This window comes from Misgurnus anguillicaudatus, chromosome 9 (genome assembly GCF_027580225.2).
Source record: "Misgurnus anguillicaudatus chromosome 9, ASM2758022v2, whole genome shotgun sequence".
Lineage (NCBI taxonomy): Eukaryota > Metazoa > Chordata > Actinopteri > Cypriniformes > Cobitidae > Misgurnus > Misgurnus anguillicaudatus.
In genome coordinates this window covers 12,215,958-12,241,828 of record NC_073345.2, presented here as the reverse complement: position 1 = coordinate 12,241,828, position 25,871 = coordinate 12,215,958, and the positions used below count along the sequence as shown (strand labels likewise).

At 35.4% G+C, this 25,871-nt stretch overlaps 3 protein-coding genes across 3 annotated transcripts in view; 2 read left to right on the top strand and 1 right to left on the bottom strand.

The window, feature by feature from the left end:
• Positions 1-7,911, top strand: part of ubtd2 (ubiquitin domain containing 2) — a 37,371-nt gene extending 29,460 nt beyond the window's left edge. The window contains exon 3 of the mRNA XM_055181102.2: positions 6,020-7,911. Within this exon, the coding sequence (XP_055037077.2) occupies positions 6,020-6,435 (416 nt within the window). The 3' untranslated portion in view covers positions 6,436-7,911. The remainder of the gene's footprint in view (positions 1-6,019) is intronic.
• A 4,076-nt stretch (positions 7,912-11,987) lies between these two features.
• Positions 11,988-17,767, top strand: il12bb (interleukin 12B, b). The gene is made up of 9 exons (XM_055181100.2): positions 11,988-12,137; positions 12,400-12,481; positions 13,344-13,607; positions 15,475-15,580; positions 15,665-15,837; positions 16,945-17,114; positions 17,302-17,417; positions 17,520-17,556; positions 17,644-17,767. The coding sequence occupies exons 1-8, from the start codon at positions 12,003-12,005 to the stop codon at positions 17,548-17,550; spliced, it is 1,077 nt and encodes a 358-aa protein (XP_055037075.2). The 5' UTR covers positions 11,988-12,002; the 3' UTR covers positions 17,551-17,556; positions 17,644-17,767.
• Positions 17,768-18,347: 580 nt separating this feature from the next.
• On the bottom strand, positions 18,348-25,803 carry ublcp1 (ubiquitin-like domain containing CTD phosphatase 1). Its single transcript, XM_055181101.2, has 12 exons — positions 25,684-25,803; positions 25,023-25,118; positions 24,420-24,587; positions 24,106-24,197; positions 23,888-23,973; positions 23,637-23,752; positions 21,880-21,978; positions 21,756-21,793; positions 21,260-21,358; positions 21,063-21,179; positions 19,977-20,104; positions 18,348-19,458 (listed from the first exon to the last, which is right to left on the bottom strand). The coding sequence occupies exons 3-12, from the start codon at positions 24,571-24,573 to the stop codon at positions 19,431-19,433; spliced, it is 957 nt and encodes a 318-aa protein (XP_055037076.1). The 5' UTR covers positions 24,574-24,587; positions 25,023-25,118; positions 25,684-25,803; the 3' UTR covers positions 18,348-19,430.
• Positions 25,804-25,871: the final 68 nt, after the last annotated feature.

The following is a 25,871-nucleotide window of genomic DNA, read 5'->3' as shown; positions in this document are numbered from 1 at the left end:
CACCCAAATTTACGTCAAAAATAAGGTGGATATTAGCTGTATGTACATTGTAATTCACCCAACTACTCTGAGCAGATAAATCTGATGTCTGTCATCACCACATCAGAGCATATTTGTCATTATACATTGACGTGACAGTTAGAAGTACATCCTAAAAGTCATATCTGCCACGTTTGTTCCGACTAAATCATGTTTCAACATGAATCATGATGCTTATGTCTTACAAGTCATCTCTTCTCCAGTATTTAATCCTTTCAAATGTTGAAAAGTCCTTCTGATATTTACTCTTGGTTTTGCACGAGCTCTCTGGCATTCCTGTTTTGACTGGTGATACTCCGCTGTTTAAGGTTTCATTATTTTAACAAGAGATGATTCCCCAAAAATGTAAGAATTGTAATAAATTGACACTTAATGATATTCCCCAGATGATCGTCACTTAAAACTCCCGCGATTTCCAGCGAAATTCAACACACATCCAAATTCTAAATCATTATTACAAGCTTACCGTTGCTAGTCGGGGTAAAGAAAGGAACGAACATAGTTTTGAAAACACTGGAACAGCTCTATTTTGTGTATTTTTAACTGAAAAATTGTAAGTTTTAAATCATTGATAAAAGAGCGTGAAATGAAGTCAAACATGCAGGTGCGTGCACAGTACAAACTATACTTCAGTAGAAGAATGCATGTTGGGTTACGTATGGACTGACTTCTAAATCCATATCGTCCTTCAAATGTTTTTGTACGTTTTTATGCACCACAGGTAGTCCATTAAAAAATACCTCTAAAGAGGCTAATAGACAACAACAAGTATAGATGTTGTTGCCGCCTTCAGTTCTTCAAGCATGTCCTATCTAAACAGATTTTCTATTGTCATTAGAATTACAAAACAGCTGTTATCAAGTACAAACTGTGTGTCACACATCAGGCTCTTGATACTGGAACATGAAGGACTCTTGATGACTGGGTGACGACAAATCAGAGCTCTAGTACTTTATTGACTCTCAGCGGCTGTACAGCTGCCTAAAGGCGCTTGTCAAATACACATTAACATGATGAGAGGGGTACTTAAGACTGTGCTTGAGAAGCGAAAGAGGTTTTCAGAGAGGGAATCGTGTGTCATTCTCATCTTATCCCCTTACGTTCTGGTTTAGTTTTCACTTTGAGTGACACAACTAGGACACAACTGTCCCTATGTCAGGGAGAGTCCTCAGTTTTCACTCGTATGCAGTTCTGCATCCAGCGCATAGAGTATGACGCAACAATTGTCAAAACGCTTCTTTCAGATCAAAAAAATAATAAAAAATGTTGAAATGCGACCTACCAGGTCTATTAATGGAAAACTGAGGTGTGCTTTTTGGCAATGTCTGAAAATCCCTAAATTAATTTATGTGTGTATTATTAATACAATTAGCTTACTATAAGGATTTCAGTTACAAACATTTATATTTGAGGGAAGATTTAATGTTCGCAAAATGTAAAATTTTAAATAAAATATTTAGAGTTACATTTCTAACTAAACTAATCAAATCAAACCATAAATCAGAATCGAATCATCAAATCAGTCCCCCTCTATGTCAGTAGTAGTTACAGCCTTTATAAAAATCTGTGGTATAACCCCAAAAAGACGAAGCTGAATTTTTTTATATATACCTATATAAGTTTCTTTACATGTGCAGTAACTCAACTATATGGCCTAATTTGAGACGTGACTTTTATTTTGGTTTCTACAGGATGAGTTTTGCTCTCTTAAGAGTTTCACCTTAAAGTTTCTGAAATAATTAAGTGTTCAAATTACTGTTTTGAGGCACAACTGAAACAGTCTCTTGTCATAATGTGTGCATATTTTCACTTCCAAGGAGGTATAGCTCACCCAAGTAGAATGACAAACTTCCTCTTTGGAAGAAGTGATGTAATCTCATTGTCCTATTGTCTTTAATTCATTGCTGTCTTAGTTCCTCTATAGTTAAAAGGGTAACGGCGTCCACAATAAAGCTCTCTGTCATAGGAATGCTCATCATGTGATGTGATGTGTGTTATTGTCACACAAGTGAGAGTTCCAAAAATATTGTGAAGGGTGAAGTTAAAGGGCACAAGCCTGTATTCATTCATGAAGAAAATGAACTAGGACTATTACATAAAACAAGAGGAAAAAATATATAATTAAATAAATGTATTTAAATGCTTACTTTTAAAGTGCTGTTTGTGAGACTTTCGTTCTTTTAAAAGGATTGTGCTTCACTTTGTTGATCTGTACTTTTCTTAGATTGCACCACAGTTTTTCAATATTTTACTATGCTCTTACCTCATCTTAGACAAATTAATACATACCTATCTTTATTCAATGCGTGCACTTAATCTTTGTACAGCGTGTTGTGAATGCGTTAGCATTTAGCCTAGCCCCATTCATTCCTTGGGATCCAAACAGGGATGAATTTAGATGCCACCAAACACTTCCATGTTTTCTAGGGATGCACTGAAATCAAAATTCTTTGCCGAAACCGAAAAAGAAGAAACCAAGAACCAAAAACCGAAACACTGAAAGAAATTATTATGCCAATTATTAGTACCATTGCATTTACGGCTACCATTATCATTGTGTACCAACTATACTAGAGGTTTGACGGATCACAAAACTCACGGTTCGGATCACATTACAGTTTTTGAGGCACAGATCGGATTATTTTTTAAATAAGCAAAAAGGGGGGATGGGAAAAATCTAATAACAAATGGAGAAATTGCAAACATTTATAAAAAATAAAAAAAGGGTCTGAAATTAGCATTAGGTACGGAGATCAAATTAAGTGAATCATAACACTGTCTTTATTGTATAAATTAAATATATATTTTTAGAGCTACAGAAGTGATTTTCTCTTTGTCTTGGGTTGTTTGATTAACATGACACAGACTAGGGGTGCACCGAAATTTCGGCCGAAAATAGCATTATCGGTTTCAGGCCGAAATAAAAAATCCAGCCGAAAATGTAAACCGAAAATGAATGTCAACCGCGCCCCTCCCATCTGTGCGGTAGCGCTTCGGTTTCACTCACGGTGATCAGTCGTCACCCACCCCTCCCCTTCGTGCTCAAGCAGGTTTCACTCACGGTCGAGCCGTTTGCACGCGTCTGCAAAGATTAAGCATGTCTTGATGTGTAAACTTTAGAGAGAGTCGCGCTAATGTGTCTCATACTGTAATCCATTAACATACATTTGGCGAATAAAGCAATGAAACACAACGTAACGTTTTTATGTGGAGCAACTGTTGCGCTGTTTGAGATTCACCCTCCTTCTCTGTTTGAGCGCGTGCGTTTAAGTGCCCTCGGTAGTGCACATACTAGAGAGACGCGTTTAAAAAAAAAAAAAAAGCAAACATAAAATCTCTCTGTTATTGACAGGGCACATATAAACAAACACATTTTTTATTAGAAAAAGAATACTGTGGAGATAATTTTATGTCTTAAGTGTATGTATAGATTACAGTCAGATTAACCTACTTAAGTCTGTGTCATTAATGTTAATCAAACAACCCATGACAAAGAGACAAATAGCTCTAAAAATAATAATATTTAATTTATTGTGTTATGATTCATTTAATTTGATTTCTGTAATGCTAATTTCAGACCTTATTAATGTACAACTTTGTTCTTTTTTATAAATGTTTGCAATTTCTTTATTGTTTATTAGATTTTTCCCACCCGCTTTTTGCTGATTGGAAAAATAATCTCATTGTGCCTCAAAAACTGTAATGTGATCCGAACTGTGAGTTTTTTGATCTGTCACACACCCCTAGTTAGTACACAGTGAAAGCCATAAATGCAATTGTACTAATAATTGGCATAATAATTTCTTTCGGTGTTTCGGTTTCGTTTTTGTTTTTTCGGCCTTGGTTTGCTTTTTTCGGTTACGGCCAAGAATTTTCATTTCGGTGCATCACTAACACAGACGTAAGTAGGTTAATTGAGGTTGCTGTCTCTTTAAGACCAAATAAGCACAGAATGGTTTCTGACTGTAATCTTATTAGAAAAGAATACTGTGGAAATCATTTTGTTTGTATTTGCCCTGTCAATAACAGAAAGATTTTATGTTCGCTTGCTTTTTTATAAGCGTCTCTCGTATGCACTACTGAGTGGACTTAAACGTGTCCGCACACAGAGACAGAGGGTGAATCCCAAATAGTTCAGCATAAACAGTCGCTCCACATAAAAACGTTACGTTGTTTTTCATTGCTTTATTCGCCAAATGTATGTTAATGGACTACAGTATGAGACACAGTAGCGCAACTCTCTCTAAAGTTTACACATCAAGAGTTCTGATCTTTGAAGGGCATAGAAAGCTGCTCACTTTAGCACCTTTTTGCAGTTAAATACATCCACACCGCAGACATGTTGATTCAGTCAAGCACGTGCAGGTCGCGGTTTCTGTTTGCATCATCACAACATTTCGGTCGTATTGTTTCAGTGATAAAAGTCTTTCGGCCGAAAATGCTCTTTTGGGCCATTTTCGGTCAAAAATTTTCGGTGGCTGAATATTCGGTGCATCCCTAATGTTTTCCCTATTTAAAGACTGTTACATTAGTAGTTACACGAGTAAGTATGGTGGCACAAAATAAAACGTGGCAATTTTTATGCAGATAAAAAGTGGGAACTGTATTGTAAGGCGGAAGAGCACTTAGTTTGAGTTTGAGTGAGAAGGGGAGTAGTCAGGAGTGATGATGTTACTGCGCGCCGAGGTCAAAGTGCTGCAAACTAAGTGATCTTCCGCCATACAATATAGTTCTAATTTTTTATCCGCATAAAAATTGCCACGTTTTATTTTGTGCCACCATACTTACTCGTGTAACTACTAATGTAAAAGTCTTTTAAAAATGGAAAACATGGAAGTGTTTGGTGGCTTTTAAATTCATCCCTGTTTGGATCGTAAGGAATGAATGGGGCTAGGCTAAATGCTAACACATTCATGATGCGCTGTGCAAAGATGAAGGGCACGCATTAAAAAAAGATTGCAATTTGTATTCATTTGTCTAAGTTCAGGTAAGAACATAGTAAAATAGGGATGCACCGAAATGAAATTTCTTGGCCGAAACCGAAAAAGAGGAAACCAAGGCCGAAACACCGAAAGAAATTATTATGCCAATCATTAGTGCCATTGCATTTAGGGCTATCACTGTGTACTAACTTTACTAGGGGTGTGACGGATCCCAAAACTCATGGTTCAGATCACATTACAGTTTTTGAGGCACAAATTGGATTATTTTTCGGATCAGCAAAAAGGGGGTGGGGAAAATCTAATAATAAATAAAGAAATAGCAAACATTTATAATAAAGAACAAAGTTGCACATTAACTAAGGTCTGAAATTAGCATTAGGTACAGAAATCTAATTAAATGAATGATAACACTGTCTTTACTGTATGAATTAAATGTAATTATTTTTAGCACTACAGAAGTGATTTTCTCTTTGTCTTGGGTTGTTTGATTAACATTAATGACACAGACTTAAAGAGACAGTAACCTCAATTAACCTACTTAAGACCAAATAAGCACAGAATGGTTTCTGACTGTAATCTATATATACACTTAAAACATAAACAAATGTTTTTATTAGAAAAAGAATACTGTGGAGATCTTTTTGTTTGTATGTGCCCTGTCAAGAACAGAAAGATTTTATGTTCGCCTGCTTTTTTAAAAACGTCTCTCGTATGCACTACTGAGTGCCCTTAAATGCGCGTTTCCACAGAGGCCGAGGGTGAATCCCAAACAGCGCAGCATAAACATTCGCTCCACATAAAAACGTTACGTTGTTTTTCATTGCTTTATTCACCAAATGTATGTTAATAGAGTACAGTAAAGAAGCAATCAGAAACTTCTGCCTCTCTATCACCATCTCTGTTTGAAACATAACATTGCAAGTTACTTGCATACATAAAGATGTTTTTATAAGCTTAGTCTGTTTCTTTTATCTACTCGCGCAATAACAGATTTTTTTTGGTGAAATAAGTTAACCTTTCTTTTGTCTCCTCTCCAGGCGCTCTGACTGAATGCTACGATGAGCTGGGAAACCGCTATCAGTTGCCCGTCTACTGCCTTTCACCTCCAGTCAACATGATTGAGGAGAAGAGCGAGTCGGAGACCATTGAGATCCCCGAGACTCCAGCCAGCGAGGGCCACGAGTGCCAGCTGCGTCTGCGTCTCTCCACGGGCCGGGATCTACGACTTGCGGTTCGCACCAGCGACAGCGTCCAGCAGATGAAGCGCCGTCTTCAGGCTCAGGAAGGTGTGGCCACCGGCAGCCAGCGTTGGTTCTTCTCAGGCCGGCCGCTCACTGACAAGATGAAGCTGGAAGACCTGAAGATCTCCAGAGACTATGTGGTCCAGGTGATCGTCAGCCAGCCGCCTGCGACCCCACCACTGCCACAGAACCCCACGCCTGTGGAAAACTAATGCCTCGATGGAGACTTGGAGATCTGACTAAATGTGTGGGCTGCAAGATCTTTGAGATTTCTTCGATTTGAGATGGGCCGTTTCTGAGTCTAGGGAGGCGATCTCTAGAGGCCTTGTCCTGCAAACACTCACTGCCTTTGACTTGCTTCAGCTTTTCTCAGTGTCGAGACTCAGACTTAAGGGTCAAAAGCCTCAGGTCTATAAAACTGGAGCCAAGACTTGGCCAAGAGAGGTCCATTATGGCAAATGGACGCTTATTATTGCTGGATCTGCCTAAAATTTGTTAGTTTGAAGTTTATGGAGGTACACACTTCATATACTTTTTTTCTTATGAAAGAGCTTATGTCTGCAAGGCAGACCTGAGATGTGGACTTACCGGTGTCAGAGCTTTCAAATCTGAGAAGATAGGGGGCCAACAGGACTTTCGAATTGATGCGGTTGGCTTTCAAAAAGGAGGATGATCATTTGTTGAACTCTTTTCTTAATTTTCATTTTTTATTAGAAACTTTGTAACCAAAAATATATGAAGATTTTAAGAAGTGCAGGGCCTGTTGTCATAAAAAAAAACATTTCCTTCAGTTCTCCCTTCTCCTTTTGATTCCAGTTCTTCTTCAGATAACCTTTCAATTAAATTCTGAAACATCATTTATTTTAGTTTTTTTATTTCCATTTCAAAAAGGGGAAATTTCTCTGTCTTAAAATCCAGTGGATTTACTGTGTGACCTTTGCCTCATTTTGGAAAGTATGGTTAGTAAACCATAAAAAGATCATCACATTTTTGCACTTAGCTTTCAGTCCTGAAGGATATTCAGCCAAATATCCTCCACCGAAGACCTTTAATCTTTTTTTCCTATATAACTGTGTAAAATTGGTATAAAGGGGCGATTTATTCATAACCTGTGTTTCAGGATTTTTTAGCTCTGCGTGGTTTTCATGGTGCTACATTGTGCCTCACGCATTACAAGTCCATATTACATGAATGCTGGGTCTGAATAGGGTAATGATGTAATAAATGTGTATTGTGCGTTAATGGGAAAGCCATAAGCAGGTAAAAATGAATCTGTTCGATACAAATTTGGATGTGTAAGAGTATATGTGGTTCCCTTTGGCTTCAATAACGCCCCACTTGGAATGTGTAGATGTCATCTATGAATGTAGCTGTTTATTTAAAATGAACATTCTCACAGTTTACTCTATATTTGTCTTTTTTTATTCAATTTTTATTTTGGCCTGTATTGCGAGCTGGATAGTAAAGGCAAGAATGATATGGAACAGATAGAAAATTGATTTGAGCTCACATCACACACGAGAGCGGCACGATTCAACACGTCATTGCACATGTGTTAACCGCAAACCCACAACTTCAACTTTGTTTTTAAATGGTTGGCTTTGTCTTGTTGATAGACAATAAAAAACAGTTGCTTATTTTAATGACAAAGAATGCGTTTTTAATTAAAATGTTGAACTTTTGTTACACTTCAGTATTGCAGTGTCTGATTTTGCGCTACAATGATGTGTTTATTATTACAACCCTTATAAAAAACAGGGGTTTACTACAGTTTAACTACAAAATGTTGCAACAAAACATGGTTACATCATTGCTACTATAGTTAAAACCGTGGTTTTGCCAATGGTAAAAAAAACTATGCTAAATTTTCATACGGTTTTGGTCATTATACAATAATGCAGGATGTTATTAATGATTTGTTAAGAGTACAAAATGTCCACATCATGTTTATGCACCATGTTATATTCCATGGGAAGTGGCCTGTTTATGAGAACGTGATTTTTCTGGGGTTGAAGCCTTAGCCACAAAGAAAAACCCATGACCTTTTAAAGTTTGTTTTTTAAGCTTTATAAGTGTGTATATAAATGTTTATCTGGTAATAATTAATATGCTGGATATTTTTCTATCATTAAATCGCATATTAGAGGAACTTTGGAACTGTACATGTGCGACAATGCCGGTAATGTACAAAAGCTATTAACTGATGGATTGTCGTAATGAGAACAGCGTTTATTGCAGACAGATTTATTGTAGGGAACGAGCAGATACACTTCCTCATCACTCTTAACAGCATGAAGATTATTGATTCAGAGACAGGACTGGGATTAAACCCTGGAGCACTGGGGCCAATCTGGAGTTTAAATCCTTCCATTGGGAATCACTCATCTGAATAAGATGGAAAATTTATTGAGGTGCAATTATATTCCAGGTTTACACTGTGAAATGTATAACGTTACACATTTAGAAATAGAGCCTTCTTTTTTTTACAGTAAGCTTTTACGTTGCACGTTTGGTTTTGTATTTCCACCACAATGGTACTTTCTAATTCTGGTTGTAAATCCAGCTGTCATGTGTTTAACTTTCAATTTGCAGGTGGTTTGTGGAAATCTTTGGTGATGTTATTTACCTTTCACGTATAGCTTAGTGGTAGAGCTTTGCGTCCGTACCGCAAAAGGTCATGGGTTTGAAACCATTGTGCTGAACATAACGTATACCTTCAAAGTTACTTTAGATAAAGCAAAACGTTCGGCTAAAGAGGCATCTGCGTAAATGTGAAACCTTTGCCACCTTATAACTAGTTAAAATTCAACTGGATTGTATTTTATTATCATCCTACCTATAGGTTGTGTCTTTGGTTTTTAGGTGTTCTGAAATCTTGGACACTCACATTGTCACATTGTTATACTTTTTTTGTATTGTCATGCTAATGAATCACTAGGAATTTCCTTTTATTCCGTAAACGGGTGGGAGGTTGTGGTCGACTGTGAGAACTAAATAGACAAAGGTGAACACTTTCTCCTGTAAAACATAATGGGTGAATGGTTAACTTCAGCAATAGTAGTAAATCGGGATGTATTATATTAAGGAACAGATCACTTAAAATTGAATTTTTTTTTCTGTTTACTCACCCTCATGTAATTCAAACCCTGATTGCTTTCTTTGTTCTTTGGAACTAAACATGGATTTTTCACAAACATTTTTGCTTTTTCCATTCATAATAGGAGCACTTCTTCTCAAGCTTCAGAAGAATACAAAAATGTACAATAAATTCACATGGCTCATGTCATGTGTTTCGAATAAACCGTCAGATGCCAAAATGATTTGTTTTTAAATGGTCCCTAGCTTCACTACGGCATGCAGTATATTTTCAAAAAGTACATTGTTGCACCTAAAGTGTTCGTATTATTACCTCAGAGTTACATATTGCTACCAAATGTATACATATTGGTACCTAACTGGTACATATTTGGACCTTTTAAAAGGCTCAGTGACAGCTGGAAAGCATACTGGATATATTCAGGATTTATAACTATATACAGACTTATAACTATAATCAGGATTTATATCCTGATTTTATATAATTATATCAATTTTGGCACCCCATACGTTCCTCTCCTTTCACATTTTTATCCCTGAACTGCATGCAACTTGAACAACAGTAATATTAACACAGATAGGGGAGTGAAATGTGTTGTTTGTGTATATGCACACACACACACATAAAGTGAAGATGAGCATGTATGTGTGAACCCATTCAAAACACTTTTATATTAATATTGTCATGCTCTGCATTTGCATTTGGCAGTAACAACCTTACAAGTTTTGCCTTCCTAGCTTCATCTAATAGGTTGTCTTGGCTTCTCTTACACTATAGACAGTTTCAGCAGTAACAACATTAACAAATGGCTTTCGTGGGACAACTTCTGGTAAACTCTGCAAAGAATCAATAACAATAGAGTCCTTTTAGAGTAGCCTAGTTTATTTCTGATAACAAGCAAAATAACAAGTATATTACCTTAGTTCAATTCATAGTTAAAGTGTATCAAAAACTACACTTAGCTAACGCTACTGTGTAAAATGTGTACTATATAATGTATACAATGTTAACTACAGATCGACTACCAAACCTCCCCTCACATTGCGGTGATCCATGATTGCCGTCTCCTCTTGTCGTAAGAAACCAAAACATTTATTTTTGATTGGGTATTTGTTCCAGAGTTCGGTTTAGGCACTAGCCAGACCATTAAACAAACAGAGACCGGAAGATAAGTTACGTCCAGACGCGTAACCACAACAACACGCGTGCATCCAATGAAACCGCCTATAGGCCTATGGCAAAGCATGTGGATACTCCATTATAAGCAATAGGTTTGGCTATTCCTGTACAAACACAATTCTGCATCATGCAATGACTTTATAGAGTATAGCTTATGTTGTAGCTACTTTTAACTTTATGAAAACAATTTCGGAAAGAAATGTTCTCTTCTAAAGGGATGGCGTCCAAATGCAGTTAGGTTTATTAGGAATGGTTAACTGGATGAACTTGATTTGAACCACATTGAACACCTTTTGAATGGACCTGGTGCTAAGATTTGTCTTTATAGGGGTCAGTACCAAATGTATAGGGGTGTCCACATACTTTGTTTATTGTATAGTGTAACTATAAAACGAACTTTAGACATAGTTCAGATATGGCAAAGTATAGGAAAAAAATGATTGGTGTTTTAGGTCAACATCTGCAGTGATTGTTAAACTGAGTAATAAAATAATTTGTTTTAAGAATATGCAACCATGTCCCAAATCCAGCCTAATGATGAGATGATGAGCATCAGATTTTGATTTCAGTCATTGATTTCAACTTTTGACATTGTCAATATTAAAGATATCACGTTTATATTATCACTGAATGTTCTTTACGTTATATAGAATGATTGTGTATAGGAAACAAAAAATCATAAAAAAGACTTTAGCTGGGTTTTTCACAAATATAATTTGATTTTTTTAGGCTTTTTATAGGTTTAACCTGGTGTGTCCACATAGGTGGACACCACATTTTTTGTTGTTTGCACTATAATACTTAATTCTGTGTAACTGAAACCTGTTGTACACAAACATTACTTCATGTTCAAAGACAAATATTTGGTTATTATATTTATTGGTACTTTCTAATCCCAAATAGCTGGGAGAAATCTAAAACGCAAGCCAAAGCAAAGGTCGGGTCTTAGGAGGTTAAGTCATCGATTTGAACTTTTAAGTTAAAAATGATAGTTAGTATGTGCCCTTTGTGTTTGATAACTTATCACCCGTATATTTGTGGGGATTTAACTGACATAAAACAAAAGTGAAAATATCATATAACAACAGTTATAAAAACATGAATCACAAAAATTACCGCAATATGTTTTGTGTGAAATATAAAAATCATTTAATTCTGAGACATGACCTGTGAGGTATTTTATTCTTACAGATGTGATCCAATTAAAGACCCAAACACATAACAAGCCCTTGTTACACTGTCAGAAAGAGTGGTCAAAAAATGGTCACTGGAGCAGTACCCTTTCAAAAAGTACACCGTTGCACATAAGAGTTCATATTAGTACCTCAGAGGTACGTATTGGAACCATAGGTATACATATCTGTACCTAAATGTTATATTAGGACCTTTTAAAGGGTACTGCCCCAGTGACAGCTTGGGACCATTTTTTAATCATATTTTCAGACGGTGTATACAGACCATGGAAATCCCATATTAAACTGGCCATACCACATTGGTTTCCATATGCTTTTGTTCGAAGCCTCATACTTCTGCTTGTTGGGAATTCACACTTCTGTAATACCCAGACATATAAATGCACCTCAGGTCCAAATTGTCTTCAGTAAAAGGAAGAGAGAATCACAGCTCAGATTTCTCAAGGTAAGTAACAGGTGTTTTCACATCTGGACAGCTTGTAGTATATTATGTACTTGATTTTACTTAGATTTTTTTATTAAATTAAAAATTTATATTTTTTGTTTATTTGAAGAAATCCATACTTTTATTGCTTCTTGGAAAATGTTAATTTGAACATGCTAATACACACATTTTAAGATGCATTCATTTTTGAACAAACAAACTAATAATTTATACTAATAGTCTATTTTTCTTTTATGTAAAGTGTTCCTTTTTTGTATTTTAGATGAACAAGATTGTCTTTCTTATTCTGCAAACTGCCATTCAATTGGCAAGTGCCACTTCATTGAGGTCCATCAAGCCAAATGGTGACTTTTGTTGATTTCATCTGCAGCTTATACAATGTGTACAGAAACGATATACACTACAAGGCAGAAGTTTAAAATAAAGTGCTTTTCAATTATTACGTTTGACCGGAGAAATTAAGTAAAATAATTTCTACCTGTTTTTATAAGTTATGTCAACTTATCATGAGTCAAAATTAAAAAAGTATGTTGACTGCATTTTTTACAGTGCAGAAAAACGTACAAAAGTTGTCACTAGAATAGTACAATTTCAAAAGGTCCTAATATGTACTATTAAGATACAGATATGTTATTTTTTAGGTACCAATATGAATACATTTGAGGTACTAATATGCACCCTAAAGATGTTTTTCATATTAGTACCTTAGAGGTACATATTGGAACCACATATCTATACCTAAATATATATTATAAATGTATATTAGGACCTTTCTAAAGGGTACCAACCCAGTGACATCTTTTATAAGATCTGAGAGTGTTGAGCACTGAAAAAATTTTTATTCAATTTACTAATTTTTTAAGGTAAATGGTCGCAATCAATTTATTGAAGCTACAGTTAAACAAAAGTTGTTTGTTTTGTTTTGTTTTTCTAATTTTTTTGTTTTTGTTTAAATGTAGCTTAAATAGTTTGATTGTGACCACTTACCTTAAAAAAATTGTAAATTAAATGAATAATTTTTTCAGTGAGTGTGAAGAGTACATTATTACCATACTTTCGTGTTATTTTGTTTTGATGACTTCTTATTCAAAAAGGTGGAAAATAAGGAAACAATATTTTTTCAGTGCAGTAAAATATGCCTCTTATAAATGAAATGAATGTGACATAAAAACAACTTGGTCTATTCTTGGCTCCTTCCTGTCATAGTTTTGGCTCTGGAGGTGAAAGATTTGAACAGCCATGAGGTACCGCTGGATTGTGGAGAGCAGTTTGATGGGGAAGACATTCACTGGAAGATGAATGGAGAAATAATTCCCGAGAAAGGAAATCACATCACCGTAACCATCGACGGATTACGTGGAGGAAACTTCACATGCCACAAACCAAACGGAGATCTCCTGAATTACACACTGCTGCTGGTTCATCCAGTCGACTTTAATAAAGTAGTTCTCACGCAGTCTGATGATAAAGGTATGAACAACATCGATCAGTTACAGCATTTATGTTACAGTGTAATTAAGTACAATAATTATTTAGTGTTTATTTGGTGTGGTACAAGTTACCTTTAAGGCATTAGAAACATACACTGTAAAAATTCCTCGTTACACTTACATTTTTAAGTTTAATCAACTTGAAATTACAATTAATTTCAACTTTCTGATAATAAACACATTTTTGATATGCTGATATATATTTAGAAACCCTTTTAATAACTAAAACATTTTAAACATCTGCTAACTCCAGCATTTTGCTGTGTATGAGACGTCTAAACACATTAAACACACTAAAAATTCTGGGTTATTTTCTAGCCAAAAAACGACAAACCCAGTTGTGCTGCTGTGCTGCTCTACCTAAAAAACTTCAATTGGTAACACCTTAAAAAAATAAGTTTTATTATTAATAAACTTATTTTGGGTGAAAAAACATTTTAGAAATTACTTCAATTGGTAACACCTAAAATACTTAAACTTAAAGTGGAAAAAATTGAGTCATTTTTTAAATTGATCCAACTTTTACTTTTTACTGTGTATAAACTAATAATGGATGCTGTGTTGTTTCAACCCATGGTTGGGTAAGATATGGACAAACTAAACCGCGGGTTCAATTTAATCTAGACAATGTTCATATTTGACTCAACCGTGAGTTAAACAGCCCAGGTTTTTTAAGCGTATACTCACTTTTGTACTTTCTTATTGCTGTTGTGAAGAATATCACACTCTAAAAAACAGAGGAACTTTAAGGGCTATATAGCACCTATGCAGAACCATATCAACCACTTTTACCACAACGCTTTATTCTGACTGGTTGAGAAATGTGCCACGGGTTTGCATTTTTTTAAATTTAGATTTGGCTGATCTGCCAAATGTCTTAAAATAACCAACAGAGCAATGTTTGTGTTAACCATGGTGCGAAGAATAATTGACTCCGGTCCTTTTTGAAAATAATGCACACCTACGATGTAACGGGACGACGTGACTTTGGGTGGGCATTATTTTCAAATAATTTAACGGCCCATCGTCCATTATTCCTTACTTATGGTTCCTCAGATGCTATGCAGGTACTATATAGCAGTGGTTCTCAAACTTTTTAGCGTGCGGCCCCCCTTGTGTACGCCGCATTCCTTCGTGGCCCCCCAAAGAAAATTTATGAAAAAAAATATTCTAAAAATCAACTTTGAATTAAACAAAACATATTAAATGATAGAAATTCGAGCTGTTGGTTAGTAACCTCATTTTTATAGGTTTAATTGCACAGAATTCATGATAAATTAATTTATTTTATAAAATGTCATAAAACTGCCCCCCCCGGCCCCCAGTTTGAGAACTACTGCTATATAGCACTTAAAGTGGTTCCCCATATGATAATGAGCCAGTGAACAACTTTTAGTGCTGTAGCACTATTTATTATTCATTGTTTTGAGTGTAATATAATAAGCCTTATTCATGAAGCACAACCATACTTACCAAATTGTTAATTTTTTAATGAGTAAGGCTCATTACAATATACAATAAGAACGTAGGCTAAATATTTACAAGCTGTCCCACAGATTGCTTACTTATGAATTATTAATGTAAACGTACTTTAATATGTACTGCGATATGTTTGCCGTGGGTCAAGCTATAGACATTAGGCCTAACACTGAACCCACAATGCTTTGCACTGCTAATGCTCTAATGTTACCAGCTACAGCAAATTAACATTTATTTACGCTTTAAATACCTTAATATGTATTCATGTATGTTTCAGTATTCTGTATGCATTTATTTTTATATCTCTGATTTAACTTAGTCTTTACAGACTGGGATTAAAAAACTTCTCGACATGTTTTTCTACCTAGAATTCGTGTCTTGCACGGCAAAAAACTACAGTGAACATTTTCATTGCTCTTGGAAATGGCATCCTAAACGCAACGATAGAGCTGTGGTATATTACTCAGCAATCCGGTGATTATTAATGATTATTCTCTTACTGTATTAATCAATCGATTTTTTTAAGGTTTATAATATATAAACTCTTTCTTTATGCAGAAACTCCAGCTTTATCAACTGCACTCTGGATGCTGATATGTATGGGATGACTTGTACTGATGTGGCTTACTGCCCGTACTCTGAGGAGTCAATGAGCATCAATCTAACACTGCTGGTCAGAAACGAGTACAGGTTAGAGGAGCATCACAGGACCTTTCTCATCCGAGACATTGGTAAGGGCTCGGTGCGCCTCCTGTTGGTCAACACTTGTAACTACAGGCCATACAGACCACAGATTTAAAGCTTTTAATCATTTCACGGCTAGTTTCTGGACACTTAAACCAAACATAAAAAATTTTTTATTCATTGATAAACTATTAAACCAAGCGACATCAAACAATTACTAGCGTCCTTGCAGAGTAACCTAAAAATGTGAGAATAATTAACCGACTTGTGTTTAATTGTGGAGTTAACACCGTTAAACAGTTTTTTCCGCATTTCTGCGTTTATGATTATTTGGGCGGGGCTAAAACAGTGGCCCCGCCCCCTACACGATCGCGAACATCCAATCAGGTTGTAGCGGGCAGTTTACCTGCGAGTGGGCGTGGTTTCACGCGTTTTAGGGCAGAGAATCCTGCCTGTTTTGGCAAGATTTTGATCATTTATTTTATTTATTTGACGTTTTTTAATCATTCAAATTTGGCTGGGTGGTTAATATCACATTTTCTGTGGTGTCACAAACTGAGAACACATTTGATATCGGACATTATACAGATTTTCAACAATATCGTCATTAATATATATATATATATATATATATATATATATATATATATATATATATATATATAAAATATTTATATTTCTGTATAATATAAATTATATAAATGTATATTCAGTATATAAATGCAAATATTTATTAAATATATACATGAATGTGTGTGTATTTATATATACATTATATTTACACACAGTACACAAACATATGTTATGTAAACACAAACTTTTATTTTGGATGCGATTAATCACGATTAATCTTTTGACAGCCCTAATATATATATATATAATATTGAAAAAAGTTGTAATTTTACAACCAAAGACATATATCCCGAGAACACAGATGAATAAAATATATATATAATGAATTCAATGTGGCTACTGTATTTTGCTTTGGATAAAAGAGTCCACCAAAGGATAAATGTACATCAGAAAGTGTTGAAATGTTTTTTGTCTTCTTTCCAAATAGAATGTCTAATGTCTATTGTTAAAATGACACATCAGTAACCAAATCAGTTTTTCATTCAACATGTACACTAACCCTACTATTATCATATTCTCAGTCAAACCAGATAAAGTGACTTTAACCAAGATTGAAGATCATGTGTTTAAATGGAGCCCTCCTGACACCTGGAGTTACTCCTGCAGTTACTTTCCTCTCTCATATGAGGTGAAAGTGATTCCAGACATGGATTCCAATCCTGACTGTGACTACATGGGCCGTCGTGTTGAAGTAAGACACTTTATTTATATTCATTTAAGAATAAAAATGTAACACAAACATTTATTTTGATATTTTATTGATTTTCCATGACCTATTTTTTTTAATGCACCACCTCGCCCACCTTAACTTATCCCAGTTTTGTGTGTTTTTTTGTTTTTGCTAAATGTTTAATATGTTGATCTCTATAAATTTATAGAAAAATGAAACCAATGAGACGCAATACACAGTGAACAAGAAAGCATATAAGTTTTGTGTCCGGGCTCAGGATCGATTTACTAAAAAAGCCTGGAGTGACTGGAGTCACCACTATCAGTGAGTAGTTTAATACAATATCTATTATTGTACATTCATATAGAAATATTAATGCATTTTATTTATATATTTATGTAACATTCTGCATCTTTTGTATAACAGCGGGAAAAAACACAAGCAAAGCTCAGAGTAATAAAAGGTGAGCCATTTTGGGTTGTTTTAATGACCATATTGATCATTTTTTTCTGTTCTGCTGATCTCACATTTTTTTGTTTAATAAATGCAGGTTTGCTCAGGGGAAGTTTCTGCTTGACAGCGCAATCATCTGATTTCAATTGCATATATGTTATTTATATTTTTGTGAAATTACATGTGTCATAATTTTCTAGACCAATAAAATATTTTTTTTTTGGCTTTTGTCTTTCAACTTGATTGCATCTGATATGTGTTTTTTCTGCATCATTTATTATAAACAATAAAATGTATACTTTTTATAAACACTAATAGATATTCCTCCTTTGATTTAATGAGTTTGATGCAATGAGTTGCTTCTAATAAATGTAAAGAAAAAAATATTCCTGTTAATCTAACCTATATATATATTTTAAATAAAATGTGTATGTACCTTTCATTCAAAGTGCTAAATGCAAACATATATAGTCGCACAGGTATATTTGTATCAACAAACAAAAATACATTAAATGGGTCAAATTTATTGACTTTTCTATGCCAAAATCATTAGGATATTACATAAAGATCATGTTTCATGAAGATATTTCCTAAATATATCAAAACATCATTTGGATTTTCTCAAAATTTTGTTTTTTGCACCCTCTGACTCCAAATTTTCGAATAGTGTCCTATCCTAACCAACCATACATTACTGGACATTTTTTTTTATTCAGTTTTCAGATGATGTGCAATTCTCAATAAAAATTATAACTGGCTTTGTGGTCCAGGTTCACTTTGTGCGTAATGATGAAAAGCTAATTTGTAAAACAAATTTAGTTTAATTTACATTTAGCTTACATCCATAAATCCAGTTCCCACATTTGGATACTGAACGAAATGCAGGTACACAAAATGCAACACTGATCACTGACACTTTGAAAAAATAACTAAACACATACTGACCAAAATCAGAAGGAAAAATATCAACACGCTGTTATGTAACCATGTAAAAAAAGTAATTTACCAAAACTTGGTTAACTTTTTGACCTGTCGTACCAGAGGAATCAATATTCTAGGAGGAAAATAACATGAATTATATCAACAAGAACTTGCTACTTACATACATTATGACAACTTTCTTAAACTTATTTGATGTCAGGGCAGCTTATTGGATGTAGACCATCCGTCACACTTAATAACATCAAAAATCCAAATAAAAACATGCATGTAAACACAAAAAAGTGATTTTTTTCAAGCATGTTTAGATCTGCTAACAAAGCAGTACTTTCATTACTCAACCTCTTATGTGTGCTTTGAAGAACTGAATATCTTAAAAAATTCCATTTTGAAAGAGAAATATGCAATTGGTCCTTCTTTCAATGGGACCTGTTAGACCAGCTATATAAGAGGTGTTATCAATTACCTTTAACTTTCTTAGGGGTACCCTTCAAACCTCATTTTCGGTATATAAAATTAACTTGCTCACATCTGTAAACCTACTATCAGAATTAATACATGATGAAAAAGTGCAACTTAGATATCTTATTAAAATTATATATGCATCTTTCATTTCCATAATAACGTTGGACATTAACGTCTAAACATAGCTGACATAAATTCAATGAAGATTGGTGTGAGGCAGTAATTGAGGTATTGAGGATCATCGTGCTTGCTTTAAATGCCTTGACGTTTTGACCATTGAGGTAAACTTTTTTTGTTTCTTTTGAGTACAAGTGCTAGGATCTCCAGTAATGAGCCACAATAAAGAGATGATGCAATGTTGAGCAATGTAAGATAGCGAGAGCAATAAGCAGATCTGTTGTCCAACAGCTGTTTGAAGAAGTTTCTGGCACAAAGCTTTTCTAGATGAATGATGGTGGCCTCTCTTCAATGTTCATGGTGTCATTGATTCTGTTTCTTTGAGAGGTACCTGTTTTAATAGAGACAAAATCATTTAAAACTATAGTAAATACATACTTGTGCTGTCTAAATAATTGTATTTCTATTTGTGGCAAGAAGACAACAGGGGTCAGGATTTTTATATGCATGTGAACATCAATCAATAAATACACAATATATAACACTGGAAACCCCAATTATTGTTTTCTTATGTTATTTAGTTGCAGAATGAATGCTTTTGCTGTATGAAGGGTGCACTGTAGCGGCATCTAGAGGTGAAATTATGAATTTCACCCCTCCCTTTTGAAACGCATTGAGAAGCTAAAGTAGCCACCATAGGACAAACACATCATCATCTGAGACAATGTAGTGACAAAACATTTTTATTTATTTGTTTTAACTCAAATTTGACACTTTTAAGAGAGTTGTATGAAGATCAGTACTTTAAATCTCTCTACACTTTTATTTTCTCACATTTCATTTGTTGTTTTCATTTTCTCTGTATGTGAATTAGTAACGTATTGATTACAGTTGTTTTGTTAACTTCACCTTTCCCAGTGCTTGTGGTTGAGACTTGAGAAGTCATCCAGTTTAGCGATTTCCTTCAGGTACAGTGACAGCTTATAAAGTTCTTTGTCTTTGTCACGGTTCAGGTGAGCCTTCATAAATGGTCTAATCTATGAATGAAACGCAGGACACAATTTTTCAATCTAGTCATAATAGGTTTCTTATAAAGCAGACACACACAAAAATACTTAATTGGTCAGTTAAAGGCGGGGTGGATGATCTCTGAAAGCCAATGTTGATATTTGAAACCACCTAAACCAGTGGTTCTCAAACTTCTTCCGCATGCGGCCCCCCCTTGTGTACGGTGCACTTCTTCGCGGACCCGCCAAAGAAAATTTAGGACAAAAAACTGTTCTAATATTTAACATTTTAATTAAACAAAACATATTAAGTTATACAAAGTAGTGCTGTTGGCTAGTAGCCTTATTTTTTTTAGGTTTAATTACACAGAATTCATGTTAAATGAATGTATTTTATAAAATGTCATAAAACTGGGGCCCCCAGTTTGAGAACCACTGACCTAAACAAACACGCCCCTACACCAATAGAATCTGGACCTTCTTTTGATAGACCCACACATACGCAAGCCAGGCAATGATGTCAGTTAGTAGACACGCCCCTTACTGCTGATTGGCTACAAGTGTGTTTTGGTAGTTGGCCTGTCTTCCTTTTACAAAGTGTTTTTCAAAAATCACGCACCCCGCCTTTAAAGGGCTCATATTATGCAAAATCCACTTTTACAAGGTGTTTGAACATAAATGTGTGTTGGCAGTGTGTGAACACAACAAACCTACAATGAAAAAACCTTCAAGTGCTTTTTCAATCACCATTAAAAGAGCAGTATTATTAGACATGCAGTTTTGATTTGTTAATGTGATGTCACACTAACAAAGTCCCACACAAAAGCACTAGCTCATTTGCATTGAAACGGAAAACAGCGTTTTTTTGCTCTCACCCATACAGGGGCATTTTGGGCATGCTATAACAAATAATCTGAGGGGTATTTTGGGCAGAAACTTTAAAGACACGCCTCATCATTAAATCTGGTTTTGGGATTGAAGAGCATACCTTCAATCCATTCTGTGGATTCATAAGGAAGTTTCTGCCGATATCATCGAACATTATTGTATTCTTCCTGTTGTAGAACTCGCCGTATTTACCCCATATTACTCCTAAAGGCTTGACCTGAAATACGAAAGCACACATTAGACACTGAAGGTAGACAGAGAGAAAACATTATGTCTTTTGATTTGGACATGGGTAACCTCTACGACTCCTCTTTTGGGGGTGTGCACAGTGATCATTGCTGAACTGTCCAGCATGAACGTGATCTTGTAGTTTGGATTATCGGTCACCCCAAGTTCCTAAAAGACCACAGATGTCATAAAATGTTAATGCAATGACAAACACGTTTTTAATTGATTGTTTTACAGCATAAAAAAAACTACAAGCACTTAACTAAACTACAATTACGTCTCATTTGAGAGCGACAGATGGTGGAGGTTTAATTCTTGCACCATATTTCAGTTTGCTTTAAAGGTAGCTACTGTAGTTAAAATTGTAGTTAGGTTAGCAGGGTTGGTACTTTTAGTTCTTATAAGTATGACTGTATAAAGCTTCAGTTTAACAAAATCTTTAAATATACAGAAAAAACATCACCATGACCTGAGGCTGAATATATCAGCACACTGCATCATGCATCAAAAACACACATTGTAATTTATTGTAAGTGAGAAAGCACAAACATCATCATAGACCTACTTTCATCTTCGCATCGATCCACTTCATACTTGTTGCAGCTATGAAGAAAAAACAGGAACAATCACGAGTCCTTGATTATCTTTAAATCAATATGAAATGCTTGAATGGCTAGATTAATACTTACACCAGATAACAATATCATAGTCTTCATATGCTGATGTAAGAAACTCATGCAAGTACGGCCTCATCAGCTCTTGGCCGGTCTCGGCACACGACTTATGATCTACATGTCAGAAAATATGCAAGTTACACATACACATATTAACTACATATATAAAAAAGGAAAAGTAATGGTATGAGATTAAACACAGCTCTTCTTAAAAAGAAGAGAATCCTCAAAGCATTAAAGGAACAGTTAACCCAAAAATAAAATTGTTCAAAATTATAACACAGGGCTGTTGAATGCTTCATTCTGATTGGTTGAGAAAAGTTCTACAGGTGTGCATTATTTTTCAGTAAACGCACACCTATGAAGTAGTTCCAGGTCTGTCGACCGCATTACAGTTCCATATCACTACACCAAGTTTAAAGGCGGGGTGCACGTTTTTTTAAGAAACGCTTTGGAAAAGAGAGTCGGGACGAGTACCAAAACACACTTGTAGCCAATCAGTGGTAAGGGGCGTGTCTTCTAACTAACATCATTGCCTGGGTTGCCTATGTGTGGGGCGGGTCTATCAAAAGAAACTCCAGATTCTATTAGGGGAGGGGCGTGTTTGTTTAGATTATTTCAAATGTCAACACTGGCTTTCAGAAATCGTGCACACCGCCTTTAACTGAAATAACAGATTTATTTAATTTCAACGAATAATGCATAAATATATGTTTGGTAGCAAAATAAATACATACAATGTAGAAGTATTGATAGGCCAAAATGATTCCCATTACTACAAACACTTTACATCAAAATTAACAAGCGCAGGTGTGTAGTGGGTCAGTCTCTCTTTCTCTCTCTCTCCCACCCTCTCCCTCTTGCCATAAAATAACATTTTGGAATTAACAATGGAGGCTTCCTTTAGATGAATGGCGTAAGAAAATAGTCCTACTCACAATAGCATTTTAAGGACAAAACCTGTCAAATGACTTAAAATAAAACATCTTAACAATGTCTTATGGTGTGGGAAAGGTATTTTTTTACTCCGGTCTGTTGAATTAGTAGAAAATAATCGACACTTGGGTACAACGGCCATTCCACTTTAAGGGCTCGTTATAGTTGTGCGTAGGTCCTACTGTGTAGGTTTCGCGTCGATTTACATTTATACTTGTGCGTCGTCGTACGCGTCGACGTGCAAACACACGCGCAAATCGTTGGTGGGCAGTATCCACGCGTGTAACCACAATAGCAGCTCGACAGTCAGAGAAAAGCAGCTTTGCAAGTTAACCAACAAACGAAGAAGAAACAGCAACTTGTTGTGTATGATTTGAAAAGACCAGCAATGACGGAAGTAAATAAACAGCGACTTTTGTTGCAGTTTGAGTTAAATCACTCCTCAACTTGGCTCATCTTTGTTTTCACCGTCGCAAACGGAAATACCTATGACGCAGGTTTTTTTACCTGACGGGAGGGGTTCTGGTGGACCAATCACAGCGCTTGCGGTCCGCGTAGAACTGACGCGCTGTTAAAAAATGTGCGAGTTGCATGTCAGGCTACGCAGAGCTACGCAGCTACGGATAGCCTACGCCGCGCACGACTATAAATCTGGCTTTACTATCTTAGGTGTGCATTATTTTTGAATAATTCAACTGACAGATTCAACTGATAAAATTTGTAATAATCTTTATTTTTAGGTGAACTATTCCTACAAAGTAGGGCAGAACAAAGATGCATTAAAACATCACAGGCCTGTGATCACCTTGCTTGCAGCTTGGTTTTATAAGACTTACCAAAAAGTGTATAGTCAACGTCTAACACAAGCAAACTTTTTCCTGGTCTTGGGGGATTTAACTCCTCAACTTTGTAATCTTTTACTCGACGAGCTATCTTTGCCAAATTCTCCTCTCTGTATAAAAGACAAACGAAATCAAAAAAAGTTAAACAGTGGTTTGAATAATTCTGTTGTCAAGGATATTGTGATGGCAAAAATAGTAGTGGAGAAACAGTACATCATATTATGATAATAATTGGTATCACTGGCCTGTTTTCAACCTCAGTTACTTCCTCTTCTATGTCAAAGTCATTGACCACATCATCATTTTCTGGAGGAGGGGCCAAGACATCTTCCTATAACATTCATGTGAGTTTACAGCAATATAATTAAGATGCATTTTCATCTTTATAGCCAACAGAAAAATACAGTTAAGCTTAATACCAACACATTTGAATTTCATAAACTATTAAATCCTAAAAACCCACCAAACTTTCCTCTCTGGTGCCCATCATCATAATTTTGGTATTGGGCTTTAACTTTAAGTCACCCAGCTTGACATCATCATCTGCTGGTTTACCTAATGAGTGACAAAGGTGCCGTGTTTAATACAGTGACAAAAAATTTGTTAAATAACCCAAAGACACCAAAAAGTGTCAACCAGAGGGCAAGGAGGGTCTACTAGAAGACCCAAGTAAACTTCCAAAGGGCCATCTTAAATTTCTGGTATATGAATTGCTTTAAATCAATTTAAAACCGCTCTTGAGGATTTAATTTCACGTTTGTCTGCCCGTGTTCCCACCTTTCACTTTTAAGCCCAAAAGCTTCTGTCGTTCAGGCAGAACTCCTGTGAGAGATTTAATGGATTGTTTCAGATCTAACACCGTGTCCTCTTCAGACAGAGTGTTAATGGAGTACTCCTGTCCGCCCCACTTGATGATCACTGAAATAGACATACTGCAAGGACAAGCTGTAAAAGATAGTTCTGCGTTAATTCCTATCATCGGATTGACAACATAATATCAGATATTATCGAGCAATAAATTACTTAACCAAGAATGTTATGACTTTGAGACCGTTATACTGCAGCGTCATAGTATGTAGTGTTGATTACAAGTGATCAGTAATAATTTTGGAATGTAACCCCTAAAAGGGTTAGTTCATGCAAAATGAAAATGTTGTCTTTATTTGCTTATGTCATCAAACCCATAAAGGCTTTATTTGTTATCTGAATCCAAATGCAGATTCTTTAAGTGGACGTATCTAGTAACACTTTTGCGTCCTTTTGAAGCTTGAGAAGAGCTAGGGAGTGGTTTGACATGAGGGTGAGTAAATAATGACAACGTTTTCATTTTTGGCTGAACTACTTTAACATCCCATTAACCATTGATAAGGATGATGTTACCTTGGCAACGCTACACCAACATCAACAACAGGAGAGGTCCACTGGAAGAAATCCACTGGTAGAAGTCACAAATACACAAAACAGATGGCTACATCTCTATAACAGACAAACAAATATTACTTACAGTCTCAAATGAGTAACATGTGTAACCATTTCCAAACATATCCTTTAAAATGATATCATGAGCAAAGACACAATAACACTTCGGTCTCAAAATGAACATTATCACATGTGTTAAATATGTTAGGACATCCAAATAACTAGTTGATATGTCTGTCTTCAAAGTAATAATGACAAATACTTTAGCAGTAAATTAATGTTGTGAATGCAAATGAATGGTGTCTCCAGAGATTACACCTACAAACATTATACATACATATACTGCACGCTTTAGATAAATGCGTCTACAAAATGCATCAATGTAAATATAATATAAACGTAAATGTTCTACCTGGCAATTGCATTGGAAAGAAGATGCATGCATTAGCTTCTTAGCTTGTGCTATATATTCATTCATTAGGTGGGATTGGATTCACTAATCAGATGTGTTTATAGCAAGTAGTTAATTCACTTAAATATGCACGCTATGTATTACTCTACATTTTTAGACTAGAAAGACATAATGTAAAAATACACGTGCGTACTTGTGTTCTTCACTTACATAAGATCCAGTTCATTCAAAGCTTCAGCAGTGACTACCACTACATTGGCTCTGTTCTTCTTCACTCTATTCATTAAGACGTGACTGCAGCATCTACTGACACCTGCTGGTGGAGGAGTGGATTACATTGTAAATTTGCTTTTTGTACTAATTATTTTTTTTCCATTTTACCATAGATTTCCCCCCTA